The sequence below is a fragment of the Lissotriton helveticus genome, chromosome 3_1, assembly GCF_964261635.1.
Source record: "Lissotriton helveticus chromosome 3_1, aLisHel1.1, whole genome shotgun sequence".
NCBI classification, from domain to species: domain Eukaryota; kingdom Metazoa; phylum Chordata; class Amphibia; order Caudata; family Salamandridae; genus Lissotriton; species Lissotriton helveticus.
In genome coordinates, this window is record NC_136061.1 from 1266177810 (window position 1) to 1266201632 (window position 23823).

The window sequence follows — 23823 nt, forward strand, 5'->3', positions numbered from 1 at the left end:
AAAGAGCATGTATTACAGCGGTGCATTACAAGAGCGAGTTCGGGGAGGACCAGTCCTGGCCATCGCCATTTCAGTTGTAGTGGAACTGCAAAGTTCACCTCTAAAGACATTCCACTGCCCCCACTTCTTATCCCAAGTTTTAGGACACCCCCTGATCGTATATACAGTTTTTTCAGACAACATACATGTATCCATTGCAGCGACCCATCTGATCAGAAGCGGTTTGTTTGGCGAGCCCCATTGCATTGCTATTTCACGTTTCAATAAAAGGAAGCCCAGAGCCGCCCATTGCTGTTCCAGTGTAGTGAGATCCGTGGGGTCCCATACATTAAGGAGTCTGCTTTTCGGAGACAGAGAGATATGTTTCCCTAGCGCATCAGACATCTTACGGGCCGCTCGCTTCCAAAGGTCCTGGATCACTTGGCAGTCCCAGATAATATGATAAAACGTACCAACAAGCCCACAATTACGAAGACAAAGATCATTTGTGCGCCTACCAATTTTGGCTAAGAGGGGAGTGGACATGTAAGTTCTATGCAATATCTTCAATTGTATGAGCCTGAATCTGTGATTGATAGCCGATTCGCGCGGGGACATCAGTGCCGCCTGCCATTCAGCGTCCTCCATGGCCCCGATGTCGCCCTGCCATTTGCCTCTTAGGAGTTGGAAGGTGTTAGGCATGTTGTTGCATAGTTTGCGGTAGGTGTAGGATACCGCCTTGGCCTGAAGGGGTTCTGATAATAATCTATCTTCAAGAGGTGAGGATTGTGGAAGGGAAGAGAGATCAGGGACATTAGTGAGTATGGCAAGCTTGATTTGGAGGTAGCGGCAGGCCTCCGAGTGGGCTAGGTCATATTTCTTCTGGAGCTCTACGAAAGTCAGCAGTTTTCCCTTATGAATCATGTCACCCAGGGTGGAAATGCCGATCGTGTCCCACTTATCAAAGCCCTGGTAGTGACAGAGGGAGCCCAGTGTATGTGAGGCTCAAAGCGGAGTGGCCAGCGTGAGAGTGTCAGACCAACCAAGACGTCTATTTGCTCGGTGCCAGATTGCCAGCGTGTGTGACATCGGGCCTATGTATCGAGTGCGGGAAGGTTTACCATATAAGGCACCAAGGAAGCCCTCACTGCCCGTCTGGTATCGTTCAAGATGGAAAGGAGGGTTCGTTGGTAGACCATATAGCCAAGAGTTGGTGGCTGTCAATTGAGACGCCCAATAGTAGAGTCTAATATTTGGCAAGGCGATACCACCATCGTATCACCCCTGCGTAAGCGCGAGAAGAGCGATGCGGGGGGAGCCGCCATCCCACAGGAGAAGGCGGAGATCTCCCTCTAATGCAGTAAAATAGGAGTCGGCAATAGGAAATGGGTAATTTTGTAAGGCGTATAAAAAGCGTGGGAGTGCAAGCATTTTAAAGAGGGCCGCCCTGCCCGTTAGAGACAGAGGCAGCGATCTCCAATGCGATACGTCATTATGGAGCCTTAGTAACGGGCCCTTTAAGTTACGGTCATAGAAGACCTTGGGGTCTGGGGTAAGGAAGATACCGAGGTACTTGAATCCATCCTGGGCCACGTCAATTGAGTAACCCCTTGGAAGAGGAGGGGGTGGGCCATGTAGTCCGTATATCACTGACTTGGACCAATTGATGGAGAAGCCCGAGTACTTGCCGAAGTTGGTGATGACATGTAGGAGACTATTGATAGAGGATTTGGGGGAAGAGATATAGACAAGAATGTCGTCCGCATATAAGGAGATCTTGTCAATTGTGGCGTCATTCCACCGGAGTCCACGGATAGAGTTATCCTTTCTGATCCAATGGGCCAAAGGTTCTAGGGTGAGCGCGAATAACAATGGGGAGAGGGTACCAAGAATAGATTTAATTTACTATCTAGATTGGACGAAAATGAATGACTGCAAGCTTCGGACATTCGGCTAGGGGGCTCTCCTTATTCCTTAACCAGTAAGGCTTTTACCCAGTCTGTGTCCGTAATTTCAGATAAATCCGCTGGTAACACTAATCTACCAACAAACCCTCAAATTTTAATACCAGATCGATCTCGAGCTGATGGTGGCTCTCCTCCATCTTTGGTAGAGCTGCCTATATTTGTACCTAACTCTAACCCTGACTTAGTCCTCAGTGCACCTCTTGAAAATCCAATTCTAGAATCTCCAAAAGATTTAAATTCTTATCTTACAATAATATTCTGGAATGTAGCAGGGCTCCGCTCAAAAATAAATATCAACCCTTGGGTAAAACTGATTAGAAAATATAATATAGTTTGTCTTCAAGAGACATGGTCAACCTCCCCCATTCATTTACAGGGATATAAGTCCTGCAATGCCTTTGCTCAACCATCCATTTCGGGAAGGGCCAAAGGAGGTCGGACTATATATATCTCCAATGAGCTAGAAACCAAAGTAATAGCTGAAAGGAAGCAGGAAGGTAACTATAAAATTCCTAAAATAGTTATGAACAAATCGTCCACTTATTTTTTGGTACATTTTTATAATAATTTGTCCCACCAGGATGCAATCTCTGTTTTAAATAATATTTTTAACTTTATGATGGAAATGCAGAATAATTATATGAATACATCATTCAATCTGATTTGGGGCGGAGACTTTAACTTTACGCTATGTAAGGATAATAACACCAACAAATGTGGTCTTCAGGATGACTATGGGAGTAATTTAACCCATTTCCCACATACCATCATTGGGAATCGTCTTAATGAGCTTATGTTCACCTTAGAGCTGGGTTTTGCGAATGAATTGGCAGACCCCGCTGTCGACTTTTCTCCCACTTTTAATGGAAGGGGTCTTTCTAGTTTAATTGACTTTATACTCATTTCTCAAAATCTAAAGGTTGATCTATGTAATTTTAATTCAGGAGACAATCCTAGTAGTGACCATTTTCCGAATAGTATCACCCTGCTAGTGCCAAATACCCCTAAAAAGTATAGCCCTTCCAGCCTACTAAACCAGCAAGCATTGACCCTTGATAGATTAAATGGGTTTACCATAAAGTGGGCAAAAGTAGACGCGGTTAAAACTACTACCAACGTGGTGAGCCGAGCGCTCCCCCAATTGGAAATCTGCCTTAATCTAGAATCTTCGCATGAGTTAATTCTATCCAGCTTTCTGGACATCACCAAAATTATAAGGGAAGAGTTATTTCGGAAACAGAAAGCTAATAATAGACAAAAAAAGGGTTGGTTCAACTCAGAATGCACGAAGGCCTACTCTCGACTAAAAGCTGCTTTACGCAAGACTACAAGAGAGAAAAACGAAATAAGTAAATTAAGAAAGGAGTATAATTTGGCTATAAAAAAGCGTAAAACAGAAATAAAGAATGGTTTATGGGAACAACTCCATATGAGCTGTCTTGCGAACGATAGCACCACTTTCTGGCGAGTAGTAAAAGCTCCCTTCCTTTCAGTTTCTAATTCCGCCCCAAGAATAGAAGTAGCGGTGGACGCAAATGCATGGGTGGTCCACTCTCAAAGATTTTTGGGTCTAGTGAAGCTGTTAGTCCAATAGATACAGAGGATGACGGAGTGACTGTCCCCCTCGACCAACAAACATATCCAATCCAACTAGTGTTTAACCATGAAGAAGTGATCAATGCTTTAACAGCATCTAAACTGGGGAAAGCTCCAGGCCCCGATGGGGGTACCTGTGGATATTTTTACTCACAACTTGGAATTATGGTCTCCAATCCTTACCCGGGTCCTTGAAGCCACAACATCGATAGGCTTAGTTAAATCATGGCCTACCTCAATACTCCTTCCCATCTTAAAAAAGGGTGACCAAAATAATCCTGCTTGCTACAGGCCCATTTCCCTCCTGGACTCCCTTAGTAAAGTGGACGGCCGAATAGTCCTTGAATGGTTACAGGACTGGGCCAATGATAACCAAATAATATCGGATTTACAATATGGGTTCCGGGCGGGACTGGGAAATGTAGAGCAAGCATTAAACATTTCCCTCTTAATGGGCAAATACGTCGGTGCAAAGAGTGGTCAATTACATCTGGCCTATGTAGATTTGACTGCAGCTTTCGATTGTGTTTCTTACTTGAAGCTGTGGTCAATACTTTTGAAAATGGGTGTGGACCCCCCGTTGGTCGTTTTTCTAAGAGAACTCTACTCAGGGGCATCAGCCAGAGTCAGATATGGCCTTGGTGGAGATCTCACCGATTCATTTTCTGTGACAAAGGGGGTCAGACAGGGTTGTGTCCTGGTTCCCTTTCTTTTTAATCTTTACACTAATGGTTTAGAACTTGCAATGCTGGAAGGGAGCCAGGACCTGCCTGTAATTGATCACCGTCCGATTCCCGCACTACTTTACGTGGATGACGCGGTGATTATGGCCTGGACACCATTACAATTACAATATCTCCTTGACAGATATTGCAAATTTATGGCATCACTTGACCTTATGGTAAACATAAAGAAAACCTTTGTAATGCATGTAGGCAACAGCACAAAAAAGCCAAAGGCCATTTTTATTGACATCTCTAAATTGGAATGTACAAATGTTTACCCATATTTGGGAATTGTAATTGATAACACGTCTCGTTGGCAAGAGGCCATCATTGCAAGGAAACTACTATTTCTCAGAGCTAAGAGTGCCCTGGTAGCATTTGCACAAAAGCTAGGGAAGCGACCTCCCCAAGAAATGATCAAAATATACCAGGCAAAATGCCTCAGTGTAGCAACATATGGTGCTGGGGTGTGGGGTCATGTTGCTGTAGAACCTCTACAGAAGGTAGAGAACAGATTTATTAGATATTTGTTGGCAGTCCTGCAGAGCTCTCCGACCTACGGTTGCCATATTGAATTAGGCTTGGATTATATAACAGATAACATCAGAATCCAGCCAATTCTCTTATGGCACCGTGTTTGGACAACGGATCACTGTAAATTGACGCGTTCCCTACTCACTGACTGTCTGGGGCTAGCTAACTGGAATAAGATCTCATGGTTGCCCTATGCATGTAACTTTTTGAAAAATTTAAACTTAGCAACTTATTTTTCCCAACCACAAACTATTTAACAAATTTCAAGGAAAAATCTAAAAGCTATATGCCTGTCCCACTCACGGGAGCTACGACTAACCCAGGAAATCAATAAAATCTCTGTTTGCCATATCCTAACAATCCAGACCACTCTTGGCGTGCAACCATATCTACTGTATAATTTGAATAATCATGAGAAATACCTATTGACACGGTTTCGTTTTAACATCTATGACCGTCTCATATCCTTCCCGAAGCAGAATGATTGGTCAAAAACCCTTATAGTGTGTCCATGTGATGGAATCTCAGAGCAATCTACAATCCATATAGTTCTATTTTGCAGATACTATGAGTTTCCACGTAGGAGATGGATCCTTCCCCTACTGAGACACTTGGGCCAGCGAAGCTGTCGCCCTGCCTTCCTTACACTACAACTTTTAGACACAGAACCTCGTACTAAACCAATTGCTTGTTTTTTGAAGGCCTGTATCAAACATCGTCATAATTATGAATAATCCCTGACGCACAAGCACTTTAATCAGATTTGTGTTTCTGAACTTTTAGCACTGTTATAATGGTTGTATGTAATACTGATTCCGCTCTCATTTGATACAAATTAAAAAAAAAATTACTTCATTCGATGAAATGTTCTTTTATGTACTTTTATGGTTCCCTAAAAAAGTATGGCAACCGAATAAAGAATATTTTGACTTTTTTTGGGCTGTGAATGCATGGAGTAAGTTGAGGTTTAGACAGCAGTATCAGGTTTCAAAGATGGGTATGTTCAACAATAAAGATGGCCACATCGTTTAAGGAAAACTTACAAATAATGTGTGCTGAATTGTCACACATGTTCTTGTGTTTACATTAAAAAGCCGGAGAAGGGATTTGGCAGCTTTCTACAGCATGTTACATTCAGTGGAAGCTGAGGATCTGCTCTTCAAGTGTAAACAACCTTCCATGGTTCTGTATCCACCATGATAGAGGATACATACAGTATTGGCAGCTTCTATGTAATTCCAGAACTCTGAACGAAAGAATTGTCTACTGTGCTGTGTAAAAATACAGGAGCTCAGACCATGCAAACCCTTCTTTGCTCTTTAGGCCACCATGTATGGAAAAAGTATAAGATACTAGTGATTGAAGTAGAGCCAGGAATATTGGCGTGGCTGCTAGAGGAAATCTGAGAGATGGCTCTCTCACGTCAGGCCTAATGGCATAAAGTATGCGGGGGCTATACACAACTCATCCTACATATTCTAAGATAGACAGTCTATAAATCATTGGTTTGGGATGTGTGATGAAATACAATTAGGCTGTATTTAGTACTTACCCTTTTATTCATTTTGTTCACAGAAACATTGATAATTAGGACGATAATTCGTATATTACTTGGTGGAGAAAAACACATAATAGAGATATGTAGTAAAATACATACATTTGAGTGTGTGTTAAGATTCCAGGGTTTGGTGGTGGGGGAGAGGGGGTTGCATGATTTGATTGAAGAATAATCATGTATTTCTCGCGTGGAGCCTTGCCATTCTAATATGTCAACTTAAAACATTTCTGATGGACCAGGAGCGGTGCTAATCCCCCAAAGATGTTGTGGCTCCTCAGCTGGATGTGGTCAATAAAATTACAATGCAAATTATGAAGCACATGAAGCTATACAATAAAAAAGGGACGAAATAGTATGGAAAAACCATGAAAGTTTATTGAAGGCAGGGCCACTAGAATGATGCAGCATGGGAGGGCCAAATTATGCGGCAGGGTTGAGTAAATTAAGCAAGCAAGAAAAGACAAATTATGGGGCATAATGTGGCATATTTTGAGATAGCCGTACTTCATTATATTGTCATTTTTAGGGCTCGCCTGCTGATGCGCTTGCACATAGCTGGCGAGCTCTATTGTGGCTTAACTAGAGTTTAACCACTGGCGATTTGATGCAGTGCACGTGAGCGCGTGCACAATGCCACCAGCCTTCCTCCCACAAGCTGCCCCCAGGCCGTGTCTGCATTTGTCCTCACCTAATTATTCAAGCGCGCTCGCCTTTCTGTAGTGCCTCGCTTTCCTCATATGCTTGAAGGCAATCTGCTTCCCCGCACCCCTGGTGTTTCTGGCTTTTCTCGCTTGTCTATTTGATTAAGCACTCTGTGATAGTGGATACGTTTTCCAGCTGTCTCCTTTGTGTGCTTGTCTTCATCCTGTGCTTCATGTTGCTCTATGGAACTATGCATGTTTGCTACTTTTTAAGTGAGTTCTTCTTGTTTTTGCGTTTCAAACTTTATGCCTCAAAGACTCGTTTTAACTAGTGTTACCGTACTTTTATTTGAACATAACACACTTTTATCATTTCAGGGGGCTTTCTGTAACTTTACATGGCTGTGAGCATTTGCAGGCGTATTTTCACTCAGCGTCCTACTTTGCCTAATACTTTCTAACTAGTAAGCTTTCTTTCTGCGTGAATTTCAAGCATGGTGGCAAGTTGCATACTTTTATCTTGAAACAATGAGTGTGGGATGCAACCGATGCACCCACCACACAGCTCGACCGAGGCACCCACTACACAGCTCCACAGATGCACCCACCACACAGCTCCACAGATGCACCCACCACACAACTCCACAGATGCACCCACCACCCAGCTCCACCGATGCACCCACCACACAGCTCCACAGATGCACACAGCTCCACAGATGCACCCACCACCCAGCTCCACCGATGCACCCCCAACACAGCTCCACTGATGCACCCACCACCCAGCTCCACCGATGCACCCACCACACCTCCACCGACACAGCTCCACCGATGCACCCACCACCCAGCTCCACTGATGCAACCACCACACAGCTCCACCGACACAGCTCCACCGATGCACCCACCACACAGCTCCACTGATGCACCCACCACAGAGCTCCACCGATGCACCCACCACAGAGCTCCACCGATGCCCCCACCACAGATCTCCACCGATGCACCCACCACAGAGCTCCACAGATGCCCCCACCACACAGCTCCACCGAGGCACCCACCACACAGCTCCACCGAGGCACCCACCACACAACTCCACCGAGGCACCCACCACACAGCTCCACCTATGCACCCACCACACAGCTCCACCGAGGCACCCACCACACAGCTCAACAGATGCACCCACCACACAGCTCCACAGAGGCACCCACCACACAGCTCCACAGATGTACCCACCACACAGCTCCACCGAAGCACCCACCACACAGCTCCATCGATGCACCCACCATGCAGCTTTACCGATGCACCCACCACACAGCTCCGCCGAGGCACCCACCACACAGCTCTACCGATGCACCCACCACACAGCTCCACCGATGCACCCACCACACAGCTCCGCCGAGGCACCCACCACACAGCTCAACCGATGCACCAACCACACAGCTCTACCGATGCACCCACCACACAGCTCTACCGATGCACCCACCACACAGCTCCACCGATGCACCAACTAAGCTCCACCGATGCACCCACCACACAGCTCCACCAATGCACCCACTAAGCTCCACCGATGCACCCACCACACAGCTCCAACGATGCACCCACCACACAGCTCCACTGATGCACCCACCACCCAGCTCCACCGATGCACCCACCACACACCTCCACCTACACAGCTCCACCGATGCACCCACCACCACCGATGCACCCACCACACAGCTCCACCGACACAGCTCCACCGATGCACCCACCACACAGCTCCACTGATGCACCCACCACACAGCTCCACTGATGCACCCACCACAGAGCTCCACCGATGCACCCACCACAGAGCTCCACCGATGCCCCCACCACAGAGCTCCACCGATGCACCCACCACAGAGCTCCACAGATGCCCCCACCACACAGCTCCACCGAGGCACCCACCACACAGCTCCACCGAGGCACCCACCACACAACTCCACCGAGGCACCCACCACACAGCTCCACCTATGCACCCACCACACAGCTCCACCGAGGCACCCACCACACAGCTCAACAGATGCACCCACCACACAGCTCCACAGAGGCACCCCCCACACAGCTCCACAGATGTACCCACCACACAGCTCCACCGAAGCACCCACCACACAGCTCCATCGATGCACCCACCATGCAGCTTTACCGATGCACCCACCACACAGCTCCGCCGAGGCACCCACCACACAGCTCTACCGATGCACCCACCACACAGCTCCACCGATGCACCCACCACACAGCTCCGCCGAGGCACCCACCACACAGCTCAACCGATGCACCAACCACACAGCTCTACCGATGCACCCACCACACAGCTCTACCGATGCACCCACCACACAGCTCCACTGATGCACCAACTAAGCTCCACCGATGCACCCACCACACAGCTCCACCAATGCACCCACTAAGCTCCACCGATGCACCCACCACACAGCTCCAACGATGCACCCACCACACAGCTCCACTGATGCACCCACCACCCAGCTCCACCGATGCACCCACCACACACCTCCACCTACACAGCTCCACCGATGCACCCACCACCACCGATGCACCCACCACACAGCTCCACCGACACAGCTCCACCGATGCACCCACCACACAGCTCCACTGATGCACCCACCACACAGCTCCACCGATGCACCCACCACACAGCTCCACCGATGCTCCAACTAAGCTCCACCAATGCACCCACCACACAGCTCCACCAATGCACCCACTAAGCTCCACCGATGCACCCACCACACAGCTTCACCGATGCACCCACCACAGAGCTCCACCGAGGCACCCACCACACAGCTCCACCGATGCACCCACCACACAGCTCCACCGACACAGCTCCACTGATGCACCCACCACACATCTCCACTGATGCACCCACCACACAGCTCCACCGATGCACCCACCACACAGCTCCACCGATGCTCCAACTAAGCTCCACCAATGCACCCACCACACAGCTCCACCAATGCACCCATTAAGCTCCACCGATGCACCCACCACACAGCTTCACCGATGCACCCACCACAGAGCTCCACCGAGGCACCCACCACACAGCTCCACTGATTCACCCACCACACAGCTCCACCGATGCACCCACCACACAGCTCCACCGAGGCACCCACCACACAGCTCCACCGATGCACCCACCACACAGCTCCACCGATGCACCCACCACACAGCTCCGCCGAAGCACCCACCACACAGCTCCACCGACACAGCTCCACCGATGCACCCACCACCCAGCTCCACCGATGCACCCACCACACAGCTCCACCGACACAGCTCCACCGAGGCACCCACCACACAGCTCCACAGATGCACCCACCACACAGCTCCACCGATGCACCCACAACACAGATCCACCGATGCAGCCACCACACAGCTCCACCGACACAGCTCCACCGATGCACCCACCACCCAGCTCCACCGATGCAACCACCACACAGCTCCACCGACACAGCTCCACCAATGCACCCACCACACAGCTCCACCGATGCACCCACCACACAGCTCCACCAAGGCACCCACCATACAGCTCCACCAAGGCACCCACCTAACAGCTCCACCGATTCACCCACCACACAGCTCCACCGAGGCACCCACCACACAGCTCCACTGATGCACCCGCCACACAGCTCCACAGATGCACCCACCACAAAGCTCCACAGATGCACCCACCACACAGCTCCACCGAAGCACCCACCACACAGCTCCACTGATGCACCCACCACACAGCTCCGCCAATGCACCCACCACACAGCTCCGCCGAGGCACCCACCACACAGCTAAACCGATGCACCCACCACACAGCTCCACCGATGCTCCAACTAAGCTCCACCAATGCACCCACCACACAGCTCCACCAATGCACCCACTAAGCTCCACCGATGCACACACCACTCAGCGTAACCACAGCACCACCACAGCATCATTCAGGACCACCACAGCACCACTCAGCACCACCCCAGCATCACTCAGCACCACCACAGCATCACTCAGCGCAACCACAGCATCACTCAGCGCAACCACAGCATCACTTAGCGCAACCACAGCATCACTGGTTTAAATATGTTCTTTCAATGTTTCAACCTGTTTTCAAGCTTTCACGCTTTATTACAAATCACAAAAAGATGTTAATATTTCACTTCTGTTTTTGGATTTTCGTCACAATAAAAAACACTGAACATAATCTTCACAAAAGTTATTTACAAAAGTTTAAGCTATTGCCATTACAAATTAAATAAATTATTTAAGTATCAATTATTTAAAAAAATTAGAAGCCATTGTTATTTGTAATATCAATACATCTAAGTCACATAAATACAAAACATGTTGCATTACAAATGCTATAGGTGTCACATTTGCGACAGTTATAACTATTGGCATTGTAAATGACAAAGTTATTAATTTAGCTATTTTAAAAAATAACACATACATTAAAAAAAATTCATTTATAAGACTCAAACTTTTCTAATGCGAGCCCTATTGCATTTCCAATGCTTGTTACTCTTGTTAACACTGTCTGGACGTTGGTTACACCTCATTAATACCAGTGTGACTCCCAGTTTAGCAAGAAGCAACAGTAAGGTGGCCAGTGAACCTTCACAAAGGGCCTTCCACTGCGCAGCAAAATGTGTCGATGCATTTTCTAAATAACCTTTGAACTATTTGATCGAGAAATCTTTTTTTTTTTATCTGCAGATTCTGCAGCAGATGATGGATTATGTGGCAAATCTGTAATTATGCGGAAAAAACAACAGCCACATAATCGCATAATTCCAGTGGCCCTGATTAAAGGCTAAAATCATTGCAGAAGCCAAAATAAATTGTTAAAATCAGTCACTTAAATCAAGAAATAGAATGAAGCTCAGAAAAGAATGCAGAAAATAAATAATAAGAACCAGACACAGTTCAGCTCTAAAGAATCAAAGTTAAAAAATTAGAGGTCAGAGCATATTGGTGAACGAGCCCATCACCACCAAGAAGCAGCTTCTTTTATAAAGCGTCATACAATGAAAGTCATACTTTCAATACAATTGTGCAAGAGTCAAAAGGTTTAAACCAATCAGATTAGAGAGAGAACAAGACAGTTCTGAATTTACATTCTAAGCTTTATCCCACAGATTCACATAATGCAGCTCCCATCCATGGCGGCCTTCAGACACAGAAATTGTTAACCCAAGTGTTGTTACTTGATATACAATGACAAATTCTCATTAGAATCACACCAATGCCCAAATAGGTATGGCATTGAAACATGAAACAATTCATTCTCAAAGGACCATTGGGCTACAGAACTCAAAAGAAAGAAACCACTTTGTACATGGGTAGGTGGCATTACATTTGAAAACACTGTTTACAAACTTACATGTGCATGCATTGTTTGCGTGCAGGGTAAGAAAAAGACAAAACGATTATTACATAATGTAAAGATGGCTGTAAGCAGCACCAAACATTTTGAAATCGAGGCCTACATTGGCCAATTTTGAAAATAAGTGCAATTTCTTCAAAATAATGTCTTGGTTTCTACTACATGTCAATGATGCCCTGTGAATGAAATTAAAATTCTTTTTCACAACCTAACATGTGTTGATTACTGGCAGATGCTTGATATCCGCAGCATCATCTTTGGTGTAGATTTAGAACTACAGGCGTTGTATATGAGATGCAAGTAAATACATACAAATGAATAATGTACTCCTTATAGTGATTTATAGTGACTTACCAGCTGTTGGTATAGACCACTGCAAGTCTACTCTGGCAAGGTCGTACAGCTCCACCTTTGCCTGCACAAGGGAAGCTGTGAACAAACGCACGTGTGGATACTTGGAGGCTTCGGCCAGCTCTTTACTTGCATTGAAAATCTATTAAAACAGGCGAAAAAAGAATTGAGACCAGTACTTCTCTCATACGTATTTCATAAATGTTATACTTTCAGAAGAAAGAAGTTGGTTCCACTCAATGGTATAATTACATGTTTTGCAATCATTTGTGCAAGTTCTTCAACAATTTCACTACTCTGCCATTGTCTGAATTTGAAAGAATTTTACACAAGCTAAAATATAAAACTACATGATAAACTTTTCCTAAGAATTGCATCTGGTTTTAAAGTCTCAATCAAACAGGTCGTCAAATGGCAAAATACCAATGTCATTGCTTCCAGAATTAAGTACAGTAATTGTGATTTCTTGCATTTACCTGTCAGGCTAGTTCTCTCTCCTACTCCCGCCCCGGTCCGCCGCGTCCAATCATGGACGTTTGATGCGGAGGGCGAGGAGGAGCCTTGCACATCCGGGCTCAGGGAGCAGAGGTCAGCGCTCTAGCGACCTCTCCCCCTAGCATAAATGTGCTTGGGCCAGCGACCGCGCAGCGGACGCGTGCAGCGGGCGCGCCGGAAGCGCGCCGAAGTCGAGCCAAAGTCTAGCCCGTCTGCGCCCGTCTGCGCCCGTCTGCGCCCGTCTGCGCCCGTCTGCGCCCGTCTGCGCCCGTCCGCGGCCGGACGGGGCGCGGGGCCACAAACCCTGGTAGTTCGTCACAAATTACCTTAAGGTATGGCAGACATGCACTACTTGCATTACAACCTGACACGCCTGCCGTCTGCAAACACACCATGCCTGCCCAGTCACTCACAAAATGCACGAGGTGCCGCTTTGAACCCCTCCTTCAAATCCCAGATACTAGCTCGGGCCCTACCATTAAAGCTGCATTATTGAATTGTAGATCTCTACGTAAGCACGCTCTAGAAATTTACCATTTACTCGAGGACCAAAATCTTAACATCCTTTTCCTAACTGAAACCTGGCTAGATGATCACTCGGACCCGGATATTATCCAGGCCATGCCCAACGGCTATTCCCTATCTAGATTGGACAGGAGGGACGGCAGAGGAGGCGGCATCGCCATAGCCACGAAAGCTCCTCTAGTCTGCTCCCTAGTACACACTCAGGTTGATCATAGTGAAGCCGGTACCTTCACAATCAACACTGGTCCCAATCATTCGATCTCTGGCATTTTGATATACCGACCACCAGGTAGACTATATGAGTTCACATCGACCCTAATGGAGGTGGTCACTCATCTAGCGCTGAGGAAATCCAGACTGTTAGTGCTAGGAGATCTCAATGCTCATTTCGAAGATCACTTAGATAAAGACGCTGATGATATTCGAATGGAATTGCAATCTGTTCAGCTCTATATAAAAAATAAAGAACCTTCCCATCAATTAGGACACTTACTAGACCCCGTCTTTGGAAATTGGCAGGGAGTGCATACCTCTGATCCTATACCCATACCTTGGTCGGATCATTTTATTATTCCTATCACAGTCCAACTTGACAGAACGGAGCTTTTTCGTCATCAATCCCTGCGATACAAACGCAGAAAATGGAAGAATTTCTCTCTAGATTCGTTCAATCAAACTGTGCATGACGAAGGCCCTCCTAAAGGGGTCGACTGCGAGGCAGCTAATGATAATCTAAATAATATCGTCACTAAGGCCCTGGACACCACAGCCCCCAGCCGTACCCTGTCCAATGCCAGGAGGCCTAAGAAAACTGCTCCTTGGTTTAGCCAAGAACTGCAGGCCATGAAAACGGCTTGTAAGAAACTTGAGAGAGCTTGGCGACAGAACTTCTGTGCAGATATTAAAATACAACATAAAACAGCACAGAGAGAATATTACAAATCAGTTCGTCTGGCCAAAGCAGAGCATTATCACACCCGTATTATGGAAGCAGGCAATTCCTCTAAGGAACTGTTTCAGATATACAAAGAGATATCCATTATGGACGTGACCTCTCCCGCCCAAAATGATTCAGTGGAAGCATGCAATAATATTGCGCAGTATTTTGCAGGCAAAATTAACAAAATCTATACTAGTTTCTCTAAACAGATAGATTCGGCCACGGACTTTATTGAAAACGATAAATTTGTAAATACACCTGTATGTCTCAACTCTTTTGTAGTTCCCTCTTATGAAATCCTGTCTAAAATGTGTAACAAAATCAAATCGGGATCTCCCCGGGACCCGGCACCCCCGAAAATTTTAGCTGAAGCCTTTCCTGTACTAGAACCTCATCTCAGGCACTTACTACAAACCTCCTTCACAACCTCCTGCCTTCCGGAGGAATGGAAACAGGCAATAGTATTACCCATCAAGAAAAAACCGAACATCAGCATGGACATAATGGATAACCTACGACCTATATCCTTGCTACCTTATGTGGCCAAGTTAGCAGAGAAAATCGCTAACAGTCAACTTATGGAACATCTTGAGACCCATAATGTTTTCCATAAATCTCAGTCGGGTTTTAGAACGGGCTTCTCTACGGAGACAGCTCTCCTGAGGGCCACTGAAACCTTACGTGAGGGAGCAGATGAGGGAAAGACAATGGCCCTCATCATGCTTGATCTCAGTGCCGCTTTTGACACTGTAGCACACTCCACCTTGCTACAGTGTCTAAATAAAGCGGGAGTTACCAACAAGGCACTGGGGTGGCTGAAATCTTTCTTGATTAACAGGAGCTTCCAAGTTCAAAGAGGGACTTTCCTTTCCGACAGGGTGATGCTTGAACAGGGGGTTCCTCAGGGCTCTGCCCTGAGTCCCACCCTGTTCAATCTCTACATGGCCCCTCTGGCAGAGGTGGTGCAGTCGTTCGGCGTGGAGCTTGTCTCCTACGCCGACGACACGCAACTCCTCATATCTCTGACCCAAGCCCCTTCTAAAGAAGCTGATAACTTCAATGCCTGCATGTCCAAACTGGCCATGTGGATGAATGAACACTGTTTGAAACTTAATGGGACAAAAACAGAGGTCCTCATTATTGGAGGCAATGAGGTCAAATGGACGACAGAGTGGTGGCCTAGCTGTCTGGGTCCTCTGCCCTCGCCTGCACGAGAGGCGAAGAATCTAGGTGTATGGGTGGACAATAAACTGTCCTTTGACAGCCACGTAAAGAAGACTGTTGGTAAATGTTTTGGGGTAATGTAAACCCTCAACCGCACCCTCGACCTGTTACCCATTAACTCCAGGCGTACCATGACGCAGGCACTGATAACGTCCCGTATTGATTACGGAAACGTGCTGCTCATGGGGACATCAGTGAAAAACATAAAAAAGCTACAGGTTTTACAAAACTCGGCAGCTCGCCTGGTGCTAAGGCTTCCCCGCCGAGCTCCTTCTCGCCCCTCTCTAGCAGCCCTCCACTGGCTACCGATCAGTAAGAGGATTGTCTTTAAAGCTATGCTGTGGTGCTATAAAATAATTCATCACAGAGCACCGGCATATATGTCTGATTTGGCGTCTGTATATGAACCTAACAGATCTCTTAGATCCAAAGGAATGGGTCTGCTCAAAACTACCTGCCTCAAAAAAGCTAAAATGGGAGGCAGATCATTCCGCACCTTAGCTGCCAAGCAATGGAACCGCCTGCCTCTAGACACCAGGTTGGAGAGCAATGAAATTATGTTCAGGAAGAAGTTGAAAACCTGCCTCTTTGCTGTGTGATTGGTCTCTTTTCTCTGTTGCTGCACTCTCTCTCCATAGCGCGGGGACACGCCGAGAGGTGTTACCAAGCGCTCTACAAACTCCTTTAAACTAAACTAAACTAAGAAAATGCGTGAACCAAATAGGCTTGTTTTTCAGACATACAGGGAATAGATCACAAGAAGTGGCCTAAAGGCCAGAGCTGCCGACTTTGTAACTGTAATTTTTATGAAGCCCCTCGGGGGCTCTTTTTAAAATATATTTTTAAAAAGTTAAATTTCTTACAGTTTCGCCCCGCCATCTATTTTTTGCAATTATTAAAGCCAGAATGTATTCCGTTTGTGGTTGGTTTTCTAAAATGTTCCCTAAGGTACAGAAAATGTCTGGAACCCTAAAAGACTTGGCTGCTGCATTTTATGAATTAATTTTTAAATTGAAACAATGTGATGTCCTTTTTACTCCAATAATCTTTGTATATAAATTGGAATATTTGTATTGTACGTCCAGTTATGTATTATGTGCTTTGTACATTTTTATAGATGAATTGTAACTTTTTATGGTTTTCTAGCATGTAAACCGAATAAAGTTTATTGAAATGAACTGGGGAACCAGTTTGAAGCCTTGGCCTCCCCCCAGCATCCAGAGATTCTGAGCAAATTACTTACTCTCCCCGTGCCTACATTTTTTTTTTTACAACTACGAAGTCTATGTGTCCTTGTGTAATATAACAGATGCTCAAGTAAAGTGATCCAATACATTCGGGTCCAATCTGAGCTATATAAAGCTTATTTCTTTTTCAAAAGTCTATCGATTCTTTTTTTTGGACCTTTTCATGTAGCTTTCTGATTAAATACAATGATATCCGTAACAGCAGAGCCGGCTGTAGCGCTGGTGGCTCCCGCTGTAACAATCTTTGTTGGTGCCCCTTTCAATGAACTCCTCCTCCACGGATTTCCTCACTACCATCCTCCAACAGTGCTCTTCATCTCGACATAGCTCCTCCCTCAAATGCATTTTATTTGCTTTATAGTACTACTCATACTATTCAGGGTGTCCAAGCACTTTACATCACACAAACACACACAGAAAAAATGAATCATACATGTGTAAACCTCTCGATGGGAAATGTCACATAAAACAATGAGGATTACAAGTTGGGAATCACATGCTCTATAGATCTTTGAAGACAATTCATAGGTCACTGTGCTATATTAGGATTGTAACTTATGAACTGCAAGTGATAGGAGGGTGTCTATGACAAAAGCAGTAACCCAATTGAGCTAGTCACATAAAATACAGTTCTGGGATCTGCATGGTACACAGATTTCGCAGCAGGCGTATCAAACCTCTCCCTACCTTATGATGAGTCACAACTGCCACTAGACAGAACTCCTATCTCTGTCCAGCAGAACCATCAATCACCAGAGTTATCTTGACATTTTTATTATTGTCTGAAAAGTGCTGGACACAAAATGAACAGCAACAGGTGCATTTAAACCCATAAATTATTATTTCTAAACACAGCCTGTCCTGCCACCGTGAGCTCAGCATCAGGTGCAGCTTCACCGGTCATACCGCTTTCAAGCCGTCCCCTCATAACGTAGGGTAGCACGTATGCCACGGGCCCTGATGCAAACGAGGAAAGAGCCCCATTAGAATACTATTGAGGTTGCAAAATACAGCAATTGTCAGGGCTTAAATGGCCCCAGGGCTCTGGGCCACGATGCCACTGCGCCTGATGCACCAATGATAGCTATGCCCCCGGACACATAATTGGCCAAAAGCAAAGAGTGAAACCATTCGAAGCAAACTGGGGCTGGCTTTAGTGCTGGTCACGCCCAGTGCCATGATTTTCTTTGGTGCTCCCACCCCGATGACCTAATTCTCCACTGCTCCCTCACTACCATCCTCCACCAGTGCCCCTCATCTCTCCATTGCCCGCTCTCACATACATTTCATTGGTTTTAGAGTGCTAGTTGGGGTTGGCTTCCCTAAGTAAAGTAATAGCGAAGGAATTGAGGTCTCCCAAACATTTCCCTACTACCTCTCCAGCATTGAGATGGTCAATGCTCAACCAGACGTCTGTATACCAATATATAATCAATTACAGACCTACAGCCACGACCAAAGAACATCAGTTTCCAGAGCATAACAAGATCCAGTTCCAAGATATAATTACTCTGCTGTGCTCCCCTGGCATCAAATTGACAATATGTATTTATCCCTGCAAAAAGTATAATTATCTAGGGCAGTGGTTCCCAAACTTTTGACTCCTGAGGACCCCCATTGAGTCACCACTGGAAGCCGGGGACCCCAAAGCAATTTGTATGCTTTAAATTTCAAACATTAAAAAAGTAATTCGAAAAAAATACACACGTGTGCACACAAAACAAATACTCAAAGTACTAAGGATTTTGGGGCCAGATGTACGACCATTTCATTTAGTGCCTCGCAATTGGCGACACATTGCGAGTGGAAAATTACGAGTCGCTAAATGAAATGTACAACAGTGTGTTTAACACTGTTTGGGATTCCCAGTGGGGTCGCAAATTGCGAGGTTCATTAATATTAATGAGCCTCTCGCAATTTGCGAGCCCATTGGGAATGCCAGCCCACCCAGCGATGGTGGCCTGCTGGGCTCTGCAGGCCACCATGTCTCGGACTGCTTTTAAATAAAGCAGTTAAAAAAAAAAATGCAGCCTGTTTACCATGCATTTAAAAAAAAAAAGAAAATGAAACGTTTCCGTTTCATTTTCTAAGGGCAGGCAGAGGTCCCTGGAACCACTGCCTGACCTTAAAAAATAATTTTGCATGCATTTGCAAAGGGGAAGGGGTCCCCTTCCCATTTGTGAATGCATTACCATCTACTTGAAGTAGGTGGTAATTGTGACTGTTTTGCGACCGCAAAACATTTGTACATGGTTGTGAGACTCGCTATTTGGAAGGGAAGTTGCAAAACCATTTAGAGAGTCGCAAACAAATTGCGACTCGCGAAATAGGCTATGTACATGGCCCAATATGTTTTTGCATGCGCAAACGTGTTCGCTAACCCGTTCGCGCATATAAAAACAGATCGTACATCTGGCCTTAGTATTTTATATTGAAGTAATAGCCCCTCTGTCACATGTATTTCATTTGTTTTGTAGCATCTCTCATACCATTGTAGGATGTCAGAGCACTTTACATCACACACATATAGAGAAATTGAATCATACATGTAAATCAGTGTCTATATAAAATGTTTAAAGAGTGCTTGGTCTGGAAAAGCACAAACTCAGGATTCAGAGCATAACACAGTGGCTAGCATTGACTTTAACATTACAAAATGTATTTCCACCCAAATATATCTTTTTAGCAGCATCAGGATAATGAATAACTGGGACAAAATATAAGTTACTAACTGGTACCATGCAGTTTGCAAGCAGCTCTTTGATGACAGTTTATAGGTCCCTCTGCTAGATTACGATTGTCACTTATGAAGTGCACAGTAATAAAGGAATCCCTGTGACAAAAGCAGTAACCACGAACCTAGGCACATAAAATGCTGCTTTTTAAGATGCATGTTACACGTTCTTTGCAGTAGGCACATTAACCCTCTGTGCTACATTAGTTAAATCAAAGCTGCCACTGAACAAAACTCTCATCCTCCAGCAGGTACATTAATCACTGGCATTCTCTTGACACTTTTATTGTTGCTCGAAAGCTGCTAATTATACAAGAAATGTTTTTGTGCTTTTAAAACTGTTGCCTACGGACCCCCTGGGAATGTGTCACGGACCCCTGGGGGTCCGCGGACCACAGTTTAGGAAACACTGATCTAGGGTAATAGTATTAGCCAATTTGACATTAAAACTGCCATATAGAATTAACCTAAACTCTTTGTGAGAGAGCCCAGTTCACTTTAAAACTTAAGTAAAAGGTACAATTATTCAGTTTTACAGGAAACACTTGAATTACCCCGTGATTAACATTGATCCGAGTATTATCAAAAGAAAGCGACAACCTAAACTGTGAAGGTTGCCCCAATTAGCTCGGCCAAAACCTTAGGAGAGAGGTGATTCGAATAATATGAAAACCAATCAAAAACAAATATGCAGTGGCCCAGATTTCCTGGGGCAAAATAATATTGCAGTTAATATACTCTGCTCTATCACCTTACTCTTAATCCCTGCAATGTTCCGGCTAATCACCTTTGGAAAATCCACTAAACCAGCAGCGCTTCTGTAGTAAGTAACCCAAACTCAGGCATGGTTGCGGCTTTATGGCTAACGATGAAAAGTAGCTGTGAACCAGGTCGGTTAAAGAACGCCAATGGCAGAGCTTCAATACTACTATGTTTATGTGGCGGATTCTGAACGTAAAAACAGCAGATTTCTAATTTATAAAGGCTCCTTAAAATTAACTGCTATAAAATCACCCTTTAATGTTTTTATTGACCAGGCAATCCAGGCAACCCTTCTACCCTATAGTACCTGGACTTTACATTAAAGTCCAAGTTATTAGTCAGCCAATGTACTACCTTATTTTAAGCTGTAATAGACCCTCACTGGAATCTGGACGTAAAGAAGGTCTGCTGGCTAAAACCAAGGCATACAGACAGGCCTCTGATGGCAAGCTCAGAGGTTGTAAAGTATAACAATAGTGTTGACAATCTAAACCATCCAACTTTGAGTTTTGCCTATAGTTTGTGCTAAGAGGTAGTATTCTTTGAGGGGCTATCAGGCTAATATATGATGTAGTGCATGGAAGGAGGCTGCATTCTCTAAGAGTGTACCACTACTACTGGGTGTGACCAAAGACAGCTATGGGAGTTTTGTGCAGTAAATCCTGGGTGGAAGCAGGAGGAGGAAGAGGTGATATCCCTCTCGAAGATTCTTTAGAGGAGTAACTAGTTCAGGCCTTATCAAGACGTTGCTCCAGACGCTCAACCTGTTTCATGAGTGACTGCAGTAGTTCTTTAAAAATAGAACCAAGTTTAGTGCATACAAAATCAGATACACCAAAGAATTGTGGTTCTGTTAAAGTTGATTCACCATTTGTATTTACACTTTTATCCATAAACCTATGTAATGCATGTAATTCACTTTTTTCTTTTAGCCGCTGGTGCTGGGGGGCGCAGAAAGGGCTAATCTTGCAAGTGTTGGAATTTCAGGGTAAGATCTCAAAATAATTAAACAGTTGGAACATTATCAATGGGCCCAGATGCATTGCTGGCAGAAAATAAGGAGCCATTTAGATGGCTACCTCACATATTACATCACTCAGGACATGGTCAGTGACATCCCTGATGACATCTCAAATGACGTAGCAGGAGCCAGTACTGGGGGGTGGCGGTCCCCTTTCTTGCTTGAATTTTGCCCTGGAGAGAGGTGGTGGTCCCCAGGGCTGCGGGGGAGGGGGTCCGCGTGACCCCCTGTATTGTTTTACAATAACGCCCAGGGGAGTAGTCATTACCAGGGGTTGGGGGGGGTCCAAGAGGCCACCCCCCCATTGCCTGCGGGGGAGGGGGTCCGCGTGACCCCCTGTATTGTTTTACAATAACGCCCAGGGGAGTAGTCATTACCAGGGGTTGGGGGGGCGGGTCCAAGAGGCCACCCCCCCATTTATAAGTAAATAAGCCCCAGGGAGGTGGTAGTCCCCGGGGCAGCGAGGGATGCCGAATAGGCCCCCGCATTCATTTAAAAAAGAAACCCCAGGGAGGTGGTGTTCCCTGGGCCATTAGTGTGCTCAGTAGGTGGGGGGCTGTGTGCACCCCTCCTATAATAAGCAAATGCCCCCAGGACCTGGGCCACCTGGGGGGTGGGTGATTAATAAAGAAGCGCAGGAGTCCGCACGTAATTTTTTTTCTCTCCCATTTTCAGCGGGATCTGCAGATCCAGCACGACTCATGGCAAAAATGTAAAACCAAAATGCTTTTTTGGCCCTGAAGGGTCCCTGATGGACCCGTCCCCCCCCCCCCTCATCCCCCCAAGAGGCCTAGGGTGCCAGGGTGTTTCTACCCTGCTGCCTTTTCTTTTTTTTCTTTTTTTTTTCTGTGATGCTGGTTACGAGATGGCTGCAAACACTTCCTGGTTTGAAGTGTTGGCAGCCAATCAGATCTCAGCACGAGATCGGGATGGGTCGCAGTTCCACCGCATTCCTAGATATTTGGATTCGGTTAATAGCTCTAAAACTACTGGATGGATTTACACCAAATAACAAAAAGGCACTTCCCTGGACCAACATCTACCTACCTGCCAAATGTGGTGTAATTCTGTTCAGCAGTTCAGGCTGTAGACGTGTCTAAAGGTTGAACGGGAATTAGCATGGAAAAACGCGTTTGGGACCCCCCCTTTTTCTCAGCCCTTGCTTGACAGATCACCCCAAAACATTCAAGACGGCAGCTGAAGTGAGCGTCTTATTCGTTTTGAAAATGTTGTTACAGTTTGTCAAACAGGGCCAACGTTATTGGCAAATGAAAAAACACTCTTTCTATGAAAACTAGGAACTAACTATAACTACCTACTGGCGACGGCCAGTACGATATATCACACATATCACAAATGCACACAACATTCATGATTCCATGTAATAAGTGGCCCCATCAGTTTTAACTATGGCCCCTTGCTAGCCTCCATAAAATTCACTTATAGCGACACCACTGTTTGCGGGTGGGCAAAAAGGATTCTCATATATCTACTTTGTATGAGTATTGATTTTACCTGTTTATTGTTAGAGTAAAGCAACCTCGGTTTCATTGCTTAGTTCTACGCAGAAATTCATGCCAAGCACCAGATGATTCTGTACAGCTCTGAGCATGAGGTTAAGGAAGATCATGACTTCTTCCTGCAAACCATGGGCCATGAAAACTTTACATTGAGCACAGCTGGTAGAGATACAAAACATACTAGATCCGAGCGGGAACCAGTTCACATTTACTTTAGTGTGAAAGTGCGGGCACAGGGTTTGTGCTGGCTGGCACTAGGCCTGGCAAGCGGCAGCTCAGCTGTTCACACTTGTCTCCAAAAGGAATGAATGGTCCAGAACCTAGGAGTCTGGTGGCTGGGCATCCACACCTTTGGAAGAAGGCAATACATTCCACTGCTAAAAGGAGAAGGGCGAGGTGAAGTAAAGTGGGAGGGTATATTTTTGAACATTCTCGCCCATTCGGAGGATCTTGGATTTTAGTATTTTCAACTCGCTTTGGAGAGTAAAATCTTAGTACAAGCTATTCAGGGCCTACTTAAAAGACCGTGATTTCATTATTGAGCCATTGCGTCTCTGTGTTCTTCTTGTGGTATTGTCATATAGTGCATTTGAAGTGCCACTAGAATTAGTATTCGAACTA

General features: G+C 45.8%; 1 protein-coding gene across 1 annotated transcript in view; it reads right to left on the reverse strand.

The window, feature by feature from the left end:
- Positions 1 to 23823, reverse strand: part of SIAE (sialic acid acetylesterase) — a 423980-nt gene that overhangs the window by 204228 nt on the left and 195929 nt on the right. Inside the window, exon 5 of the mRNA XM_078681912.1 lies at positions 12738 to 12876. Coding sequence (XP_078538038.1) covers positions 12738 to 12876 — 139 coding nt within the window. The remainder of the gene's footprint in view (positions 1 to 12737; positions 12877 to 23823) is intronic.